Genomic DNA, 21,342 nt, shown 5'->3' with positions numbered 1-21,342 from the left:
CGCACGCTTCCCAATTATGTGACATGTGATCAGTCGACTATTCAGTGCTACCCCTATCGCATTCTTTATATTAAAAAAGGAGTGAATATTGTATATAAACAAACAACAACAACAACTTCAGTAAATTCACAGCTTTATACATCAGGCTACATGTGGGGAAGCCGAGGTGAGTTATTGAGGGGAAGGCTTTCATTATTCATGCTGTTGTTTCCTGCTCTGCCACAACACAGAATGAAAAGAGATGTACGTTGCCCCCCAGCTGATGTGCATTCAAATCTAAAATGCCTCTAGCTGGCTAATTAAAAGGCACTTTGTAATTCAAATGCACAACAGCAATCTTATTTACGGGGATGAGATTACAGGTTTGGTTTCCATTGTCTGGACTACATGGTACAATAACAAGCTATCGAATGACCCTGCTCAATAGCAGTCATGGCTGTTGAACCACAAGACAGGATATGAAGTCCTTGTGCAGTCCCAGTCACTGGGATTCAATAGCAATGTTTCCTACTTGGAATGATCTCTTTTTAAAAGGAGTTTATTTACCGAATGTTAACACTGATATTTGAATCCTTTGGAAAGGCTGCACATCAGCAGGTGTTGAAACAGCAGGTACCGTATACTTGCTTCTGAATAATATGCCAAATAGACAGTAAACCTGCTTCTGAAACATGCAGCTCCTGCACAAAGGCCATTAACCAGAAGATTGCTTCCAAACTTAATTATGCTGTCAGTTTCTCAACCTGTCCTGAATCTTTTAATACACTAACTTCTGGGGCATTTCATGTTTAAAACCGTGCAGCCGTTCTTCAGAGCAAAGAGATGATAAACCCCAAAGGCTGACCATCTACTAACGTTTAAATTTTGCTCAACTTTACCTGACAAACCCATTCTAGTCAGGCACAGCACACAATGCAAGGAATCTAAAGTCTGCTTGGATAATGATTCAGGTGTATATCAAAGGGTCGCAAATTGGTCCTAAATTAGATAATGAAGTATTAATTTGCAATCTGTGATTGCATTGCGATTTGATTTAAAATCAAAACAGTACCTGGGATAGGTGTTGCTACTGACCTATCAGAATGACATTCCCCTTTTATTATGTCCCTGGAGAAACAGTTTTTCTTGATAAAAACACCCATGTGTCGTTTTACACCAGTCACTTACACGTTTATGTGGTTGCTGATCTGCGTGACTTCCAGTCAAGCATTCAAAATCTCTAAGGTTTACGGTCCTGTGGACATTCAGGACCCTGTACCCTCTTGGCCGGTCTCTGCTTGACTCTTCAACCACTTTATATGACTAGGCAAGTCAGCTGACAGTTACATTTATACTTTAATAAATACGGGTCTGGAAAAAGGAAGCTCGTTGTTTTCAAGGATCTCTGACTTGTTTAGCTGGCCAACGAGACAGTTCAGATTAATGACCGCAATTCCCTGTAACTTTTAGCATGCCTTGTTAATGGAAACCTATCATCAAAAATGAATAGAGGGTACCCAGATACAGCTGTAATTAATGAGATGTACAAGGTAGCTGATCTCTTCCCTCTCTCCTTTTATTGGCTCAGTTGACCAAATATACAGTCCAATCTTGTTGGACGATTAGACAGGTTATATAAACAGTATAGCAAAGTGACTTTATAACCTTATCACTGGTACGTGAACACCCACCAGGACAGATGCTTCAAAGAGTACAGTAATTATAAAACATATATTAGTTCAGCCCAATACACTAATGTATGAGCTGCATATTGCAGGTAATCTTCCTGTTTTTCTTCTCTACAATGCATCCCTTAAAGCAATATATACACAATACTTCCCAAGTGCCCCATAAAACTGAAGGGGGTGGCGGACCCTCTTCCCCTGCTCAGCTGGATGTTTCCTGCAGTACCTGGACTCTCCAGTCTGACTGCACCCCAGTGTAAGGATGCTTTTAATTACATTCTGCTTTCCCAGCATGCCCTGTGCACAACCCAATACCAGCGCATACCTCTGTCATTCTTTTACCAACCCTATTGATTTGAACCAATTCCTTTTCCTGGCAGCTGGTGGTGAAGACATGAAAACTACAGTCAAGGGGTGAAATGTGAAGAGCACACGTCAGTGACAGTACATACACCCGGGAGAAAAATAAAACGTCTCACTTCCAGTGATTTAGACCACAGATATATTTTGCAAGCTCATGCTCCTAAATAGCAAGTACTAAACACTGCTAAGTGACAGTGCCACTATGCCATTGTATCACAATTACGCAGATATGTAAGCTAGTAAAATCCTAATAGATAAACTCCAAGGCTACACATAGTACATATTGCCCTGGGGGTGTACAGTCATGGAACCGGCTCAACCACCTGGAGACAGACATTAGGGTTTTCTCTAACTGGAACAGTGGGTTTGTGTTTGGGTGTTCCTTGGGGCTGTGAACACCTGAGGGGCTTGCAAAGCACAAGGTCAGTTTACACCATTAGGTGTCATTTTGGCATCGGTTTGTGCTACAATATGAATAATTGTCATTTTCTGTTTGTGCTTTTGTGTCAACATGTCTGCAGACAACAGGCGAGGTGTGAGGTGGTTGCATCACATTCAAAACTGTAGAAATAACCTGAAATGTAATTAACCTTCCAACACTCCTTCATTTGGAGTTAAATTGTTTGACTCAAATGGTTTGGAAACATTTTATCAATAAAGTTGAAAGGAACCCAAAAAGGGCTGTACATTACCATACAATTATTAAAATAATGCTATCAACAGACACGAGATCTAGTAGAAATGAAAAAAAAAAGAATTTGACTAACTCATATCTAGGGGAAAGGAGCTTAATAAAATTAAAAGCTGTCCTCTTTCTCTCTCTCTCTCTCTCTCTCTCTCTCTCTCTCTCTCTCTCTCTCTCTCTCTTCTCTCTCTCTCTCTCTCTCTTCTCTCTCTCTCTCTCTCAAAGACATGAATTTTTCTTAGCCAGGTCAGTATTACTGAATAAGGCATTTTCCATTCCAACATGACAATTTAATTGCTGTGCTAGCAGGCTCAGGAGACTGTCATGGATTAATTTAATTTCTTACAGGAACAATCGCATTTACAATAACACTGAGCAACATGGAAGTCTGTTCTGACCATACATTCAACAGAAAATAGACTTTTTAAATTAAGTTGCTATACTATCAGAAAAGCTGTAACAAAATCAGTCACCATATTGATGGATATAGTGTTTCTGAAAGGCGGAGTAACAGATCTCCCATCATTTCTTAAATAAAACACTCAGCACTGAATTATAGCTCATGTCTGAAGACAGCAGATGATCTCTTTGGACTAAAGACATAACAATAAATGCTCTTCACCCAGATGCAGACAACATAATATACAAACTGGAACCTCTTAATACCTAGCAGGTATAATTATAATTTAAGAGTGATCAATAAGGAATACAAAATAGAAAAGGAACACCGGACAGAACACAGTCAACACATTGCTGCTGCAGTTAAAATATAAAACTGAATGCTTCCTTTACAACACAACTAAGCTATACTGAGAGCACATGCACACTTAATAGCACTACCAAATAACAGGGGCATTTCATCCTTTTCAATGTAAAAGCAAGTCACCGACTCTGGTATGAATGAATTTAGCACACCACTTGAAGGAAGATTAAAGGAAAGGGCATTGCAACATTAAACAAACACTTGTTTCAACTAAAGCTGAAAATTAAAAACCTGGTTAACATACATTACAGTACATTAAAAAATGGAAGTGCTCACATTTAGCAGTCTTTGATTTCTGCAAATCAAATTCCTTTAGAGATGTAAAGGCATAAACCAGTCAGCATCATTATATATTATAGAATTCAAATTGATCAGGTTACCCCACCAAAGATCAGCTACCCAACTAGCAGATCAAATGCTACTTGTAAGCTCATAATGAGGGTATCATCCTACCCGCGCCAATACAAATAAAAAGTCAGCCAAGCTGTGACATAGCAAACAGCTGAAACCCAATAGTTTGTTTCTGCTAGGAATTTCAAGCGCAGTTGGGATTATGTATTTGTAAGAATGCATGCTGTCTTGACTGGGATGCGTTTCATGAAGGATCAGTGCTTCAGTCTACCTGGTATCTTGTTTTAAATGCAGGCCTGTTATATAACTTCCACCACCTCCTCTAGGACACTGAGCCGTCTGATTTATTTGTCCGGCAAACAGATTTTTCAGTGATACTCAAAGCTGAGGGTGTCGTTTTCAGTATCTCTGCTCCACTCTGTCTTTTCAGAAAACAGGATTATGGAAGACTCACTATAAACACAGGCAATGGAAGAAAGAAAACAGCTACAGGGTTCTCTCCTTCTCTTCAATCTAGAGAATCCATTCAGAATGAGGTTTACAGATATCATGGGTTTACAGCTATCGTATCAATGATAGTATGAGATATACAAACTGATTGGGATTAAAAATGAATGGGGCTTCCAAGATGCCGTAACACTAAGATTGGTGCAGCAGGGAAAAGCGATTAGGAGTAACACAAGACCTCAATGCGCCAGGCACAGTGGGAGGACACTGCTTTACTGGGTTACACTGGCCGACACCGCATTGACTCAGACTGTGGTCCCCCATCCCTACTTTGTAACTCTGCAATTAAATGTGTACTGATGCTGTAACTTCATGTGGCCTGCAGCCCCGAGACCAATCTGAAATGGTTTATTAAGGAGTGAAGATTTCATTTCACAGCAAAACATAAATCAGGATTGTGTAATATAGTAAAGCTGCATCTCCCTGTCCCTGTCAGTTTCAGTCGATACAAGGCAAAAAGACTTGGTTTGTAGGCGCACCCTTATCAAAGACCTTCCAGACAACATGCTGATAAGTCAGGGCGAGAAAAAACCCATTGCAAGTATAGACAGAAACACTGGTGCAAAAATGCAGGATTCTCCTGAGCTGTACCGTACATCAACTGCGACAACTATGAGGGTGTAGTTACAATACAGTGCTGCAACACAGATCTAATATATAATGCAGTAACTGCAGCAGAATCTAAACAATACATTCCATAGAGAAAGGGCTTATTTATTATTCATGCTAGGCTACAATACCTGGTAAAGCACTCTGTGATTTGTGTGCTGTTGCTTGCTGCTTTTCACTGAATTCATATTTTAATTTCATTTAATTTGTGTCTTTTACAGTGTTAGGTCAAATGGAGTTGAGATAACAGAGTCCCTGTGGACTAGAAAAAGCTATCAGACACTGGATACAGAAAGCCTGGGAAAGGTTTAAAACTGGAGTGAAATTATAAAGCTGTCCCAGCCAAGCTCTCTTATTTCCCTATAAGGACAACTGGTCCTCAGTAAATTGTTAAATTCATAAGTAAAGCATTAGATAAACTCTGGCATTTTTACCATCAAGAGACATGGTAAAGCCATCAGGAAATGTGTGGATTAATGAAAAGTTGCTTCCACTAATGGCAAATGGAATAAATGCAATTTATATTCTTGCAACTCAGCTACTCAAACCTGACTAACTATTCAACACGTGTTATTTCCGGAGTAATAAAAGTCTTAACTTCCTAAAATAGTGTGCTGAATATCCAATAAGAAGTCTTTGTGTATGTAGGTCCTCCAACTCCAGAGTGTGTTTTCCATGCTCAGTGTCCACCTGTCAGGTCCTGCAATAAACAGAGAGATATGGCTACAGACTACACAGGAATCAAACTGTTGCACTCCTGCCAGATTCTCTCCACTGCAAAAACAGACTGGGGGCTGAGGTTTGTGTGGATTACTCAAAGTCACTATCAATTTATAATGCTTTCACTAAATCCTTCATGTCTTTAAATTTTTGGACAGGAGTCTTCAAAAAGCAAAAGTAACCATTATGTCATGTTACCTCTCACTCCTTCCGCTCCCACTGAATATGTTGACCTTGCCTTGATGTTGAAGCTCCACTGCTTTCTTAGCATTATTAACAATATTGACAGGGAGAACTCTTGGGGAAACTACTCGGGGAGCCTTTTAATATGCCAAGGAGGATCATTTGGAAAGTTATCCAAGATACTTAAATACATTTTGAGCAGGGATGAAAATTTCGCAGCAATGTAAGCACCTTATTTCACTAGGACATCATAGAACACACCACGGGGGAATGGTAAACAGAATACAGTGGAAGGTAGATGGACAAAGTTCAGAGACATCACGCTAGAAAAACTTAAGTGCAAACTTAACAGTCACCAAAATGGTTTATTCGCTCCATAAACAAAGCATCAAAAAGAAGATGGAGTTCACCCAAGCGTACAAAAAAAATAAAATAAATAAATAAAACCACAGAAGAAAATAAAATATATATAAGGAAGTGCTTGCGCAGGTAAAAAAAACAAAAAAAAACTATAGAACTCCACATTGCTCTGGACATTAAACATAACCACAATCATTTCTTCAAATACCACAACAGTAAAAGAACAGTCAAGGAAGAAGACAATAGCATGAGAGATAACATGGGGAATGTAGAGGAGGATGGCAGAGCAATAACAAACATATTAATGACCTCTTTGTACAAGTTTTCACCACCGAGGGTGTCAAGAACATGCCCTCTGAACCAGTTAATCCTCAAAACAATCCTAGACACACTTAGTGCAAATCAAACCCAAGTACGAAGAAGACTGAGGGCTCACAAGCCTCACAAGCCTCACAAATCTTCTGGTCCGGATGGCATACACCCAACAGTGCTTAAAGAAACAAGCTGCTGGCAAGAGTTTTGCTGCAATACATAAACCAAAACATTGTGCCAATGAAAGGTACAGCCAATCCCATAAGGGTATTTAATACAAAGTACCGTACTTCCTGAAGTGATGCAGCGCTAATGTGTCTATATAATTCTTTGGCAAGACAGTAGTAGCCGGGTTCTGGAAAATATAGTGTTACACATCCCCACATGTTGCTACACCTGTTTAAATAATGTACATGCAATTTTTCTTGTCATTGTTAATATCCTGACAGCTTTTTACACTTCTAACTTTAATGTCGGTTTCAAAGCTCTTTTTAAAATGTCTGCTCTAGTGCACTGATAGTGTAAGGATTATTGCCCACATTGTCAAAAAGGTAACACAGCAATAACGATCCATGATGTGGTATGGAACAGAAAAGCCCGAGCATTTGTTGGTAATTTTTGTAATTGCTCTTCCTTCAGTGATTTAGAGGACAGATCTCAAACAGATCTCTAGTGCACTAGAGCAGACATTTTGAAAAGAGCTTTGAAACAGATAATGTATAACGCTATATTTTTCTGAACCCCGCTACTTACTCTTTAAAACAGTAGCATATGGCAAGAGTGAGCATATAATTAAAATGACAAACATGTTTAATTTAAACTCTGCTATGTGTTGTAATTGCAGCTGTGAAGTCATCCTTATGCGAAATACATTCACCATGTAGAGGTTATTAGGAGATCATGGAATGTACACGGGTAGTTTGTTCAGTTATGGGATGTCATGCTTGCTTGTTTTGGGAGCAAAAAAATAAATCACTACTGAAATAGTTAAAACTAAAATAGTCTCTGATTTTGCATTTTAGTTAAAGTTTGTGGTCCAACTTTGCACTCACGTTAAGTCTGCAATTTCCATTTTTGTCCTCAAGTGGAGCTGTGGGCCACTTATTTTAATGCCCAACTACAACAATAGCGACACCATGGAATGGTGTGTGGACGAGTTTATACCACTCTGTGAAACTGGAAACACATGAACCAGCTGGATTCAAGTACAACAAACCAACAGTTTGGTGAATTCCGTCATCAGTGCCTATAATTGTGATTTAAATGATGCACAGATACTCAATATTTTTAAACCCTCAAAAAGGGGAGACCGAAAGGTGCATGCTCTCAAATAAAGGAAACGCTTTTTAGTGATTACAGAGACAGAAGACAAAAGGAGCAGCAATACGATTAGAAATAGGGATTCATTAACGTCTTCTTTTGGTTTTACACACATGCATCATTGCACCGTACCAGACTTTAATCAGCAGTGCAGCTGTGCATTATGGTTTTGCAAGCTGTGCCGTCTTTAAAAGTCTTCAGTCTATGAATATACATTGCTGCTGCTAAAGCCAACACCCTTGCTTCGCAATAGTGCAGCACTAACAAAAGTGCCACATATATATTCTATATATGCACATATACTTATGCACACACGCGCAATACCACTATTGTTATTGCTTTACCTCAGTAAAACATTTAATAAAAGATCTAATAGAAAATTGTTTAAAGGGCATTATGGGCAGCAGTGCAGATCTGCATAAACAATAAATTTACAAATCAAACAGCTGCCTCTGCGGGGCTCATGTTTACTGTGTGTCCATGTGTAAACATTCCCTTGGTAATGCAGCGCAACACCACTTCTGTCCCCTGTGTAACTGCAATTTGACATCATTGGAAATACATATTACCTTTAATAGCTGCTATAGTGAACTCAACCTGCAACCTAACATACACTATTCTCCTACTGCTGATATAATATATTTTCACTGTAGCTTAACTGCTTAACATACATTATACATATATATTGTAATATTGCGCAGGGTTGGGGTAATTATAGATTGTGATAGACAGGTGGTAAGATGCAAAACACCACACACAGAGAGATTGTAATACGATTTCAACAGCACAGTGTCTGTATATTTAATTATTTGCCACAGTTATATAGCCTTCCAGTAAGGCAGCAGATTACATTTATTTTTTAAATGAAAAGAAAATAAAACAAAATGAAAATAATCTTTAACTCGTATAAGTAACCAAAAACAAACAAATCATTGGCAGTCTCGTGGTTCAGTTTCAGAAAAGGGTTGTTTTACCGGGTTCGGGTACTCATTCAGTCCAATAGTCCAATCCACTACTTGAGGTCCAATTCCGTTCCAAAGTTGTAGCCAAGAAATCTTTTTTTTGTTTATTGGTTTCTTTGTCCTTCTTTCTCTCGCTCACTCGCTGTACGACTGCCGTCCTCCAAGTCCTTTTCTCCACTACTACACTTTGTTTGTCACAGTTTGCCGGTCAGAGCATATTTTATACAGGTGCGTTGATCCGTGGCACCTGTCTCTTGTTGAGCTCGTTAGTGCTGAATAACAGATGACAGGAAAGGTGAAGATACATAGCGACCATCAATTATCCTACCCCGTGCCATATGTGTATAATATATATATATATATATATATATATATATATATATATATATATATATATACACACACACACACACTGATGCACAATGAAAACACAACAGTCCAGGTTTTACATCTATAGCTCATTGGGCACATACATAATGTTATTTACATTTTAAATAGTGAGCAGATAGGTTTGTTGATTGTTTGAGTAGTATTGTTCCTTGGGATAACAAAATACTGAGCTCAAGTCATGTGATTTCATAAAAACGGCAGGTGCTCAGTGTTTGGTATTTGAGTTGAGTTAAAATTAGCAAAATTAGTCTTTTAAAAATCTGTATAAATAGCCATTCGAAAAAACATTATTTTAATTAATGGAAGAACAGAGAAAACATATGACCGTGCACTGCTTGAGTAATGAAGATCGCCTGGTTGCAGCTCTGTGAGGGACAGGCCACATCCTGGTAGGCTGAGGGTCACCACACTGGCCCGGGACCATCACATCCAACTGATCCATCTGCGTAAGTGTTTTCGGACTGCAGTGGCTACAGTACAAGAGATTCCAGGAAGAAATAACCTGCGCATCAGCAGAATGACTGTAGCTCGTCGTCTGCATGAAAATTATTGGCATGTTTGGAGGCCATTCAGGGGTAAAATGTTGACAGCTGAGAGACGAAATCAGCATCTTCTGTGGGCCGGAGAACATCTGAGGCGGTGGCAGAGAGAGTGTTTTGCCTTTGACAGACCTGACGGAAGACAATGTGTGTGGAGACGTCGTGGTGAGTGTTATGCTGACTGTTGCGTTGTTCAAGCCAACCGGTGGAAGTGTGATGATGTGGGGAGGAATCTCCTTTAACACAAGAACACCTTTGGTGCAGATTGAGGACAACCTTACTGCTCAGCGATCCATTGACAAAGTCCTTGAGTCAACAGTTTTTCCGTTCCTGAAAACCAATCCGGAAGTGTCGATTTTCCAGCAGGACCATGCAAGACCACACAGTGCTAGGGTTTCAATTGCACGACTTCAAGAAAACAATGTTGAGGTCTTGCTGTGGCCAGATTTCTCTCCTGATCAATAGGGACCAAATCGCCAGTGCCAACCTTCGCCAGCTGGCTGCGGCTGCACAGGAAGAGTGGCGGAACATCCCACAGCAGTCTATCCAGAGGCTGATCGGGTCTATGCGTCAACGCTGCCAGGATTGTGTTAATACTCAGGGAGGTCATACCCGATACTAACTTTGTAATGTTTTAATTTTGACAGTGTGTCACATTTCATATTTTTGTTCGCATCTATGTTTAAAATATTTGAGACCCGAGGGTTGCGTTTCTTTTGTGCATCAGTATATATATATATATATACACACATACACACACACACACACACACACACACACACACACACTGTATTCACTTTATATCACTTCAACTGATTAAGTTTTTTGTCTATTTTTTTCAAAATTCATGCAGGTTTAGCAATTAATATCTATATGCCACCAACACGAAACCTGTGTTTCCTATGTTACAGGACCAACAAGAACATTGCAGACCCATTTAAAATGAAGAATTTCTACATGTAAAAAAGGCACAAAGATTGACTTCCCCATAATACTATAATAATAATAATTATAATAATAATAATAAACTATTTAGATAGCACCTTTCATGCTAATACAAGCCAGAAGAAAACATTCATTTGAACCATTAGAGGCAGCAGAAACAAAACACACATTAAAAGTACATTCAATTTAAAAAAGCTATGTTGTACAAATTTGTCTTAAGTCTTGTTTTAAAAATTGCCATTGAGGGTGCATCTCTGACAGAGAATGGCAGCGAGTTCCACAGTCTGGGAGCGTTAGAACAAAAAGCAACCTCTCCGTTTCTTTTGCACTTTACCCTCGGAACAGAAAGCATGTCACTGTCAGCTGACCTCAATGTATGTGCAGGCTGATATGGAGTTAACATCTCAATTAAATAGTACGGTGCCTGGCCATTAAGTGCTTTAAATGTTAGTAATGGAATTTTAAAATCAGTCCTATAATGAACGAAGCCATTGCAGTGAGGCCGACACAGCAGTAATATGTGCCCTTTTCTTTGTTTTAGTTAGAACTCTAGCAGCTACATTCTGCACAAGCTGAAGACGTGACACAGCATGACTTGTAAGACCAGAAAACAGAGCACTGCAGTAGTCCAATCTATATTAAATAAAGGCATGAACTACTTTATCGGCATCAGACAAGGAAAGAAATGATCTAATTTTAGCAATGTTTCTCAGGATGATTTGTTTAATATGAGATTCAAAGCTCAGCTCAGAATCAAATATAACAGCCAGGTTTCTCACCTTGGATTTCAAATTTGAAGACAGGATATACAAATCTATTTTTGTCAACTCTATCTGTTTCCGAGAACCCATTAATAAGACTTCTGTCTTATCTCGGTTTAGTTACAGAATATTTTGAGACATTCAACTTTTAATATCAGCAAGACACTCAAATAACACTGTAGTAGCACTGATATCACCAGGTTTAACAGAGATGTAGAGTTGTGTGTCATCACCATTACAGTGAAAGGTCACCCCATGTTTACGAATAATCTCACCTTGTGGTAACATATATAAGGAAAATAACAGGACCAAGAATGGAGCCCTGAGGGACACCATATATAATATTAGCCAGTCCTGACACAGACTCCCCCAAGGAAACAAAGTACCGTCTGTCGATTAGATATGATCTAAACCAGTTCAGAACAGTTCCAGAAAGGCCCATCCATTCTTTAAGATGATTAATTAAAATTGCATGACCCACAGTATCGAATGCAGAAGTCAGGTCTAAAAGGACTAAAATAGATATAGCATTTGAATCTGCAAACATAAGTAGGTAATTTGCAACCCTAACCAGAACCATCTCTGTGCTATGATTTGATCGAAACCCTAACTGAAACTTCTCCAAAATAGTATTACTATCAAGGAAACTATTAATTTGTTTAAATACCACCTTTTCAAGAACCTTGGCTAAAAAAGGAAGGTTTGAAATAGTTCAATTCTGAGTAATTATAGACCTATCTAAATTAGATTTTTTAAGTAGGGGTTTAGAAGCAGCTGGAAATATCCCTGTTGACAGATAACTATTAAAAAGAGCAAGCAGCAGATTTCATCTGCATTATTATCGTATTTATCTCTTGTAAGTTGATTAAAGAAAACAAGTCCATCACTGATTCAACCTGTATAACTGGGATTAACTAGCCTATCGATTGTTGAGAAAAGGACTTGAGTTATTCTTATTTACCTCACTAAGATTAGAAAAATAAGTGCATCTTGCTGACCTTAAAGCTTTGCTGTACTTCAATAAAAGTTGTTTAAAAATATCACAATGGATTTGTAATTTTGTAGCTCTCCATTTACTTTCTGCCTTGCGACAACCTCATTTGACAGATGGTCTTGTTAATCCAAGGGGCAATACTGGGGCCACAGTCTCAAGAGTAGTTGCTAAATGGCAGTTATATATATTCAGTATATATATCAACTAACTCATCGATAGATGAAGAGTTACTATATGTAATGTGATCCACACAGACAAAATAGATTGTTTTATTCATCAAAGGGCATTTTCACTTTGGATTATTAGAATTATTTGTGGTGTTATTAATGCTACATAATAAAACAATAATAACAATAGCAGCCTTCAACTATTCTTCCAAACTACATTAAAAAGGGTAAATTGTTTTTTTTTTTTAAATACTATATTCAGGAGGCAGTTGACTGTTCTGCAAAATGTTTCTCCTGGTTTTGTTATATCAGCAGCTTTCACATTCACCCTCCAGCAAAAGTCTCATTCTTTGAAAGCATCTGACATTTGGAACTTACACGCTTGTCATAAGACAACACCTAACAGAACAGTGACATTACCTGAAATAGTCTGCCGTGAGCTGGATTTCCTTGCTTTAAGTGTCACAGAACTCCCTGCAGTGTTTAGAAGAAACACATTACTTTACCTTTCCTGCATCCCATGTTGTCCATACCATATTCCTGATAGTTTATTTATTTTTTTATTCACAGGTAAGATGGGTATATAAACTAGGAAATTGTTTTTTTTCAACATTTTACACAGTAACATTCACCAAGAGAATTATTTTTTTCTTACAAACAAACCAGTGTATTCAGTTAATGCTGGTGCTCTGAGACAAAATGTGCAGCGATGCGACAAAATTAACAGAACCTATACTTGACAGGTATCATTCACACCACAGTCGACACGACAGGGGACGCAAAATAAATAGGATTGAATCCTATTTTTGCGATTTTGTAGGGAATTAGACGAACAGCTTCAATAATTGAGATGAAAGACAATATATGGGAGTCCATTTCGAAACAACTGGATAAGCCTGGTATGTGTGATTTATTACCATATGTTGAAATACTAATCAGAGAACACTCAAATTTCCACAAATATGTCAAATATGTAACAGTCTTGATCATCGTTTTGTCAACAGCATTTTTTTAATAGTTTCAAAATCTGTCGCATCACGTTAGTGTCGCTTCAGGTGTGTATGGTCATGTTGCTGTGAAAGTATCATGTGTCTGATGTGTAGCGGCCTTAAATGCTGAGAAATGTATTGTACGTGTCATTTGTGACTTATGAAGACTGATTCAAATGTTTAAAAGAGTCATCAATAGGTTTAAAAATATAACACAGCCATACAGACAACGAGGGACACAGCAAAGGTAACAATGCATTTCTTAATATTCTTTAACACGTTAATGTCATAACAGATCAAACTGTTTGCAAACATAATTTGCAAATAAAAACAACGTGGCAGGGCTTGAATTTCAATGCATTTTCCAAGTTGCTCCCACATATTCTGTACTTTCAGTACAGAAAAGATCCTGCAGAGATATTCTAAGAATGCAAGGACGCCTAATTTAAGCACATGCACATGATATGTGTTTGTAGAAGTCGGCAAGACAGTCTATTGCAGCAAGAGGACAGTAAACAGTATTGAAAAAAAATATATTTAAGACCCTGCTATTTTGCAAACAGTGACTTTGGGAGTTGCTTTTACTTATAAACTTTAAAAAGAGACAACACAGCATAAAATGACTACCGGTAAATGGAGCGCTGGTTAAAAAGCACATTGCAAAAACGAGGCAGCGGACTGTTCTGCTGAAGGCAAAACAAGTTAAGTCACGGGTCTATGGAAGGCCCATCAGGTCAAAAACACATTTAGTACAAGTCGGCATAGGGTTACCAGATTTCCAGAGTGAAAAACTGGAACATGTTTTTGTCTTCAATTCATTGACTCCGTAACAACTCTGAAGCAGTTCAAATAACTATAAAATCATAACCTAATCATCATATAAAAGTTAAACATTGGGTGCAATTCACTGCTATAGTTTTGTACAGTACATAAAATTCATACAATAGCTAAACCGAGAAAATAAATAAATAAAAAAATAAGAAATCAGGGCTGGTAACACTTAAAATCAATAGCACTCAGCAAATCTATATTTGCATCATAAAAGAAAATCTCTTGCCGTTGCCACAATATTTGCATTTTTGTCTTATTCTCGATTTTGTTTTAGGTGTGTTTCATGTCTGAATAGATGTTATCCCAAAGGTGACTGGCTACTTTTGTAATTACGCTTTGAATGTGAAGTCATTACAAGCGACTGCGTTGGCATGACTAGGTATTACTATAAACTAAAAAATAAGTAGGTTATTTACATTTATTTAGAACACATACTATTTTATGAATTCTGATTCATCCAAATCAATATCTGTAGTAAATATTTGAAACGTGTACTAAATAATGTCCTCCCATACTGGTCCAGTTTTGTTCTCAATCAAATGACCATCACTACATACAATGGGGGCGTTTCCATGTGTGTTCTCATTTTACTTGAGACATTGTGCTCGAGCCAAGTGAAAAATGGACCTGTACATTTCGGGTTTCCATTAGCTTAGTTTATTTTACTCTTTTTACCTGATGTCATGCAAATGAAGGGGAAAGGAGAAGGTCGATATGCAAATTAGGCATGCATAGTTCTGGAAAATGTGGTTTCCATGCACAGAGAACAGGTACAAGAGAGAATCTCACCTGGAAATCCATATTTGTCAGGTGACATAAAGCATAGTGTTAAGCTCATGTAATAAAGCTGTGATTTGTACATGCCTTGTGCCTGGTTGTTTAATAATGTGTTTTACTGCTCAAGTCCAAACTGTTTTTCAAATGTCCATTGGTGGGGTGGCATATTGTTAGTAGTGAATAACATTTCAATTAATTTATCACACAACTTATTAAAGAAAAAAGAAAACAATTAATCCTGAGGTACATAATGAAACTGTCTAACCCAGCTACTGCAGCTCTCCACGGCTGAAAACCGGCAGTTTTAAGAGCTTGTTAACATTTTCACATGAAATGCGGTTTCCATCATGCTCACGAGTAAATGAGATTTACCCTATCCCTTTCTGTGACCGTTATTTTCGGCCACAAACCTGATCCTCTCGAGCTTTTCTCCCAAACATGCATCGCCACTTCACCTGTAAATAATCACCCAATGACTAGAGTAGCTTTGAAATTGTCTTACTCTGATTGGCAGTAAAGGTAATAGGGCTATGTGGCGGAGTGTCCCGCCCCTTTGTTTATTATTTAATTTATATTATGATTTATGTTTATATTACAGCGAAGCGCCACTTATTTGTTTTTGTTTTTGTTTTTGCATTTTAAAAACCTCGTGAGGATGCGTGACTGATCAGCTACTGATTATTTAACTAGCTGACAGTCACGCATCCTTACTAAACTCGTGCAGACTGTGGCCGAGGGGTAATAAGATAATTATTATTATTATTATTATTATTTATTTCTTAGCAGACGCCCTTATCCAGGGCGACTTACAATCGTAAGCAAAAACATTTCAATTAACAGCTAGTTAACCCCTTGGCCAGAATATAAAAGCCTCCCGCTGTCTGCGCAAGGAAGAGAGTGTCGGAGGAGAGGCGTAAGTCTGTGGCAGAAAGAGAATTAACAATTGCTATATACATGCTGGCTAAAAACCAGCACGATACTTGTTAGGTTTGTTTGTTTGGCCAACGCACCTTTTTGTTTTGTTGGTTGATTAAATATTTTGTTTATTTTATTATTTAATAAAACGCTGAGCACCGTTGCGTTCAGTTTCACATCCGCCATTTCTTGCTTTTGGTTACTTCCTGGTTCGTGACATCACTACCCACACGTCACTGCAACAACAGCACTCGGTCACAGGCTAACCAGTGACTTTGCTGTGGAGGATTTTCCTCATATGGTTACCTAGTAACTGAAGATATGGTATTCTGGGAGATGTAGTTTTTGGTGGAAATTTTAGTGGAGGTGCCCGCCACACCTCGCCTCCCCCTTACGTTACCACTGTTTGCAAGGTTTATAAAACCCTGAAAATATGCAGTTGGAAATAGAAGTGGTTAGAGTTTTAAGAAGCTATAGAATGGCATCTTCTTACAAGCACTCCTCATGGGATGCTGAAGCAAATACAAGCCCCTAAATGAAGTGCCTTAGTTAGGGTTGTTCTAATGACTTGCAGTATAGAGCTTTGACAATTGTGTTAATCTCTCCTCAGTTACATACATTATTGATAGTGCTTGAAAAATCAGCAGTCTAAAAACATATACGGTCTAAAATCTGAGATCTCCCTTTCTGAAAGACATTCAGAAAACATCTTTCTTCCTTTTAAACTCATAGTATTAAATATAAATTGACAACAGTGTTGTCTCTCTAAAAAGACAACCTCCCCAAAGGAACAGATCTTTATTAATCTGCTAGCTCCCGCCTAGCCCCTAAGAAGAGATCAGTATGCCTTACTCCCAGCACAACAATGCAAGTATACATGCTGACCCTACCGTCTTTCTTGTAGAAGATAATCTCCACCTTTCTATCCTCGGAACCCAGCAGGGCCTGTGCAATCTGTGCAATGGATCTCTTCTTAGTCTGTGGCCCGTACAGGAAGTCACAGGTGCACGGTTTCTGCATGATCTCTGCCCGTGTGTAGCCACACATGCCACAGAAGCCATCGTTGCAGAAGATTATGGCACAGTTCTCAACTCGTGCATTGGCGATGATGAATTTACGACCTAAGGAAAGTGAGAAAGCAAAGGGGATATTTACATTTAGGCACATATAAAGATGTTATTGAGTAAAACCACTATCAAAATGCAAGAGCAGCACTTAAGTTATCTTGTGAAACTGTCAAATAAGAGTGTTTATACTACTTTTCAAACTCAATAGGGAAGAACCCTCACTAATACTTCATTCTGGGAGCATGAGGGAGGGGGAGAGAGAGAGAGAGAGAGGTCCAGAAAGTTTTTTGTCAGTATTTCACTCACTCCCATCCTATATAAAATCAGCCCCAGCAGCTGCTGTCTAACCAGAACTGTAGAATTGTACTCTTCCATTTTGCATCCCAAAACATTCAGCTGCACACAGTTAATACGTCTACTTCTCACAAGGGAATGTTCTATTCTGTAGGCATAATAAAGGTGGAACACTGAAACATGAACAAGTACCTCAGAAAGAGGTAGCCAGTATCTCAATAAGTTTAGTGCAAGTGGAACAAGAGGGGATTGTTCAACATCTTAATTTTCAGTTGTAAAGCCACTGAAACAACCTTCAAAACTAATGCTGATTTTACAGAAGAGAGGGAGTGTGAGCCTTGGTCATTCCCAACACTGAGGTAAATTAGGTCAAATGCCATCAAATTGGTATTTTTTGTAAACTTCAGACAAGTTCTCCCCATGTGGGGCTGTATGAGTTACACAGCTCTTCTGCATGGAACCCTTTTCACCATCACATGTGGCTCGTGTATCTGGAAATACCTGAATGCAATCCAGTTTAGCTGGAACGGCCCATACTATTTTAAAAAGTAGTAAATGAATAAGCATATTCCACTTCCACATACTTGTTTAAAAAAAAAAATTTAAAAAAAACGCACACTGGATTTGGAACATCTTGTTTACATGCCAGGAATTCCTGTTGTAAATATTCACAATTTCATACATAAAATAAAGAACATCTGCAGGTGCAGTGGCGGGTGGTGACTAGATGCTTTACAGCTTCAGTAAGGACTTGGCCAGTGGAACTTATTAAAACATGTATTCATCAAGCTGAGCAGGTGCTGGAACTCAAACATGTCTGACGATAATAATAATAATAATAATAATAATAATAATAATAATAATAATAATAATAATAATAATAATAAAAAGCCAATCTAGGGGTGAATAAGCTAGTCGTTTTATATACCGAGCATCAAAATAAACTTATCACTATTATAACACATTTATTTTCGAAAAAAATAAGGTATATAAATGGACACTGACAAAATGTTTTTGGTTTCTTTTTAATCACTCGATCATTCATCCTTGACCATGACATGCTTGAGTGACTGCAGCATCTGCACTTAATCACCTAATTAGTGAGACAATTGATTGGACACTGTATATGGAGTGATTTCAATTGTTGAATTGCAAGCTTGAATTAAAGCAATAAAGAAAAATCACAGAAAAAAAAACAATATGACACGTCTGTCAAGAGAGCAGCGACTTCGTGCAATCGGTATGTTGGAGGCTGGACTCGGGCAGCATATTGTGACTCGCCGTCTTGGGTGCTCACAGCCAGCAATTTCAAACCTGGCGAGACTGTGTATAACCACTGTCAATGACAGGCCACAAACTGGGAGACCAAGAGTCACAACCCCTGCCCAAGATCGACAGATCATTTTGCCGCATCTTCGTGATGTCAATTGTTAATCATCACAATAAAAAGTCACTGCACCTGCTCTAAAACAGAGTTTGTCATTTTTTTCATTACAGCTAGTGAATTGTATCCAAATAAGTGCTAAGTTTCTTTTGATGCTCAAATATAAGTTATAAGTTTCTTTTGATGCTCATAAAGTAATTTCCTAGTCGGATAGACAGAACATTGTAAAACACAGTTCGATACCTTCTGTTCCAAGACTCGGATAACTCTAGATGCCATGCATTGTAACACAACATGTTTTCTTATAGCACCACAAGAGCCAGAGTCACACATTTCACAAAACTGTCAATTGCATTGCCGCATATCGCCACAGAATAATTCACTGAATACGTTAAGGGGAGAATTGACAACTGGAAAAAAATCCTAAAATCCTAACATTGGCCAAAAATATTCATGTTTTCATAGCAGTTAGAATTTATTTATGTATTTATTTTTTTAGAGGATTTATAAATAGTTTACAATGTATAACGTCTCACTATATAATACATTTGTTAAAATGTCTCTTTCTGTCTACACTATAGCCTTCAGGCTGCAGTTCCTAGCAGAGATGCTGGTGTTAGAGACCCATAATCATCATAGCCCATAGACTACTCTGTTCCTGAAAGTTCCTACAATGGAAAAAAAAAGTCGGTTCAAAAATAATAATAATAACAATAATAATACTTTGCCCGTCAAATTTTCTGATGATGGTATCCAGGAATGTGTTCTGGGGCGCCACATGGCCTCTCCTGACCGGCATCCTGTAGCCTTAATCCCGGCTATGATTTATGAAGGTGATGTTGCCTGCTCAAGTGTCACGCCACAGCCTCTCCGATCCTCTGCTCGCTGCTTTAAACTTCCTCTTCCAGGGTACTGCCACTTACACGTGCCAGGAGGATCCTGGGGTGAAAGGGTTAATCCATTTCTATTGGCGAACACCTGGGTAGGATGTCCATATTTTAGGTAAAACTTCAACAATTAAAATTGTTAAAACAAAGAACCAGGTGTGTTTTAGTGAGAAAGCACTATAAAATCAATGAGAAACACCATGCGTGTTGTCAGATTCTAGTGTTGACAGAGATACATATTTATTTCCTATTTTTGATATTCTAGAATTGAGCGCAGGTGTCACAGGCGCCTCTTTTTTTCAGCCACACGTGAAAGACTCTGGAATAGAAGAATACACTTGCTTAAGCAGAGGCACGGGCTTGAGCTGTGATCGCGGTGTTCGCATTCTCCCTCGTCACACGCCCAGAATCAGCTCTACAGGATCAGCCTCGCAACACACTGGCTTGTTTGAGAACTAATGATCAGGTTGTTGTCGCCAATCCTCTCCGCTATACACGGATTATCTCAGTGTCTTGGTGTCAGTCGTTTCACTTACCGCTTTACCATTCACCTGCAAGTAAATGTCACAGGTGCGATTAGCGTTACCAGTTATTGCTGCACAATTTCATATCAAATGGCTTGTGCATTGTAACCATCAGAGTGTTATTATTACTTCATCTGTGTACATGACTAAGCGTCTAATTAAAAATACAAAGTTATTTAATTTGCAAGGTCAGTCCCAGTACTTTGTTTTTCTTAGCAAAAACGGCTTACTATTTTATTTATCACCCTTGTCAAAAATCCAGGTCCTCCAGAAACCACTAGCAGTTACCAAATTTAAAATAAAAATCAATTTACATCGATAAGAGCCGTTTTGACAAACGTGTTTGTTTTATTGTTTGTTTACTTAATTTTTTTCCATCTTCTCACAGACGTCAGCATATTGCACTGGTTTACATCTATGCCCATATTGTGCAATGTGCCCTTTTTCAAAGCAGCGTGGAAAAGGTTTTTTGAAAGTCACGGCGCCCAGTTGCAGAGTTTCCCAGTCCCAGGGGAAGGTGGCGTATGTCTGTTTACATCAGCCCTCGCGCTTCTTCAGACGCATAGCTTTTGTTCCTGCTTTCCGGAGTCAATTAAAGTGTCAATTCAGCCATCATTTTTTCCCCTCGGAAACTATATTTATGGTTTATTACCAGGTCGTCTTTCAATATGTAAAGCCCTTTCTCCGCGAAGAGCACGTTGTATGCTAAATACGTTTCTTTTGCGGGTACTCCGTCTCTCAGGTTAAAAAGGAAAATGTATATTTTACAATGGTCCAGAATGTGAACCAGGCTCATGCACGCATCCCTTATTTAGTCACACAGACAGACACACCACAAGGCTCTCCAGGGAGCGGTCGGGTTGATGTGTTCAGCCTGCTTCCTCGCTGCTGCTCCTACGCTTCTGTCGCTCTTTATTCCTCTATCCGTGCAATTTCCAGAATTTAGAATGCAGTCCCGTCATTCACCAATGCTGGGATCCCGTTTTGTTGGTCTATGTTCTTTGTCTTGTGCATGGTGTAGCAGTCCAGATTCCTGGGATATAACAGAACTCCACAATAAAGAGCATCACAGGCTGGCG

The 21,342-nt window shown here is 38.6% G+C and overlaps 1 protein-coding gene across 1 annotated transcript in view; it reads right to left on the bottom strand.

Annotated features, from left to right (window-relative positions):
* Positions 1-21,342, bottom strand: part of LOC117399214 (potassium voltage-gated channel subfamily H member 2-like) — a 161,610-nt gene extending 140,268 nt beyond the window's left edge. The window contains exons 1-2 of the mRNA XM_033998262.3: positions 19,576-21,342; positions 16,998-17,228 (exon numbers count right to left, since the gene is read on the bottom strand). Coding sequence (XP_033854153.2) covers positions 16,998-17,228; positions 19,576-19,651 — 307 coding nt within the window. The 5' untranslated portion in view covers positions 19,652-21,342. The remainder of the gene's footprint in view (positions 1-16,997; positions 17,229-19,575) is intronic.

The sequence above is a fragment of the Acipenser ruthenus genome, chromosome 4 (assembly GCF_902713425.1).
Source record: "Acipenser ruthenus chromosome 4, fAciRut3.2 maternal haplotype, whole genome shotgun sequence".
Lineage (NCBI taxonomy): Eukaryota > Metazoa > Chordata > Actinopteri > Acipenseriformes > Acipenseridae > Acipenser > Acipenser ruthenus.
The sequence above is the reverse complement of the archived record's forward strand: the minus strand, read 5'-3'. Positions and strand labels throughout refer to the sequence as shown.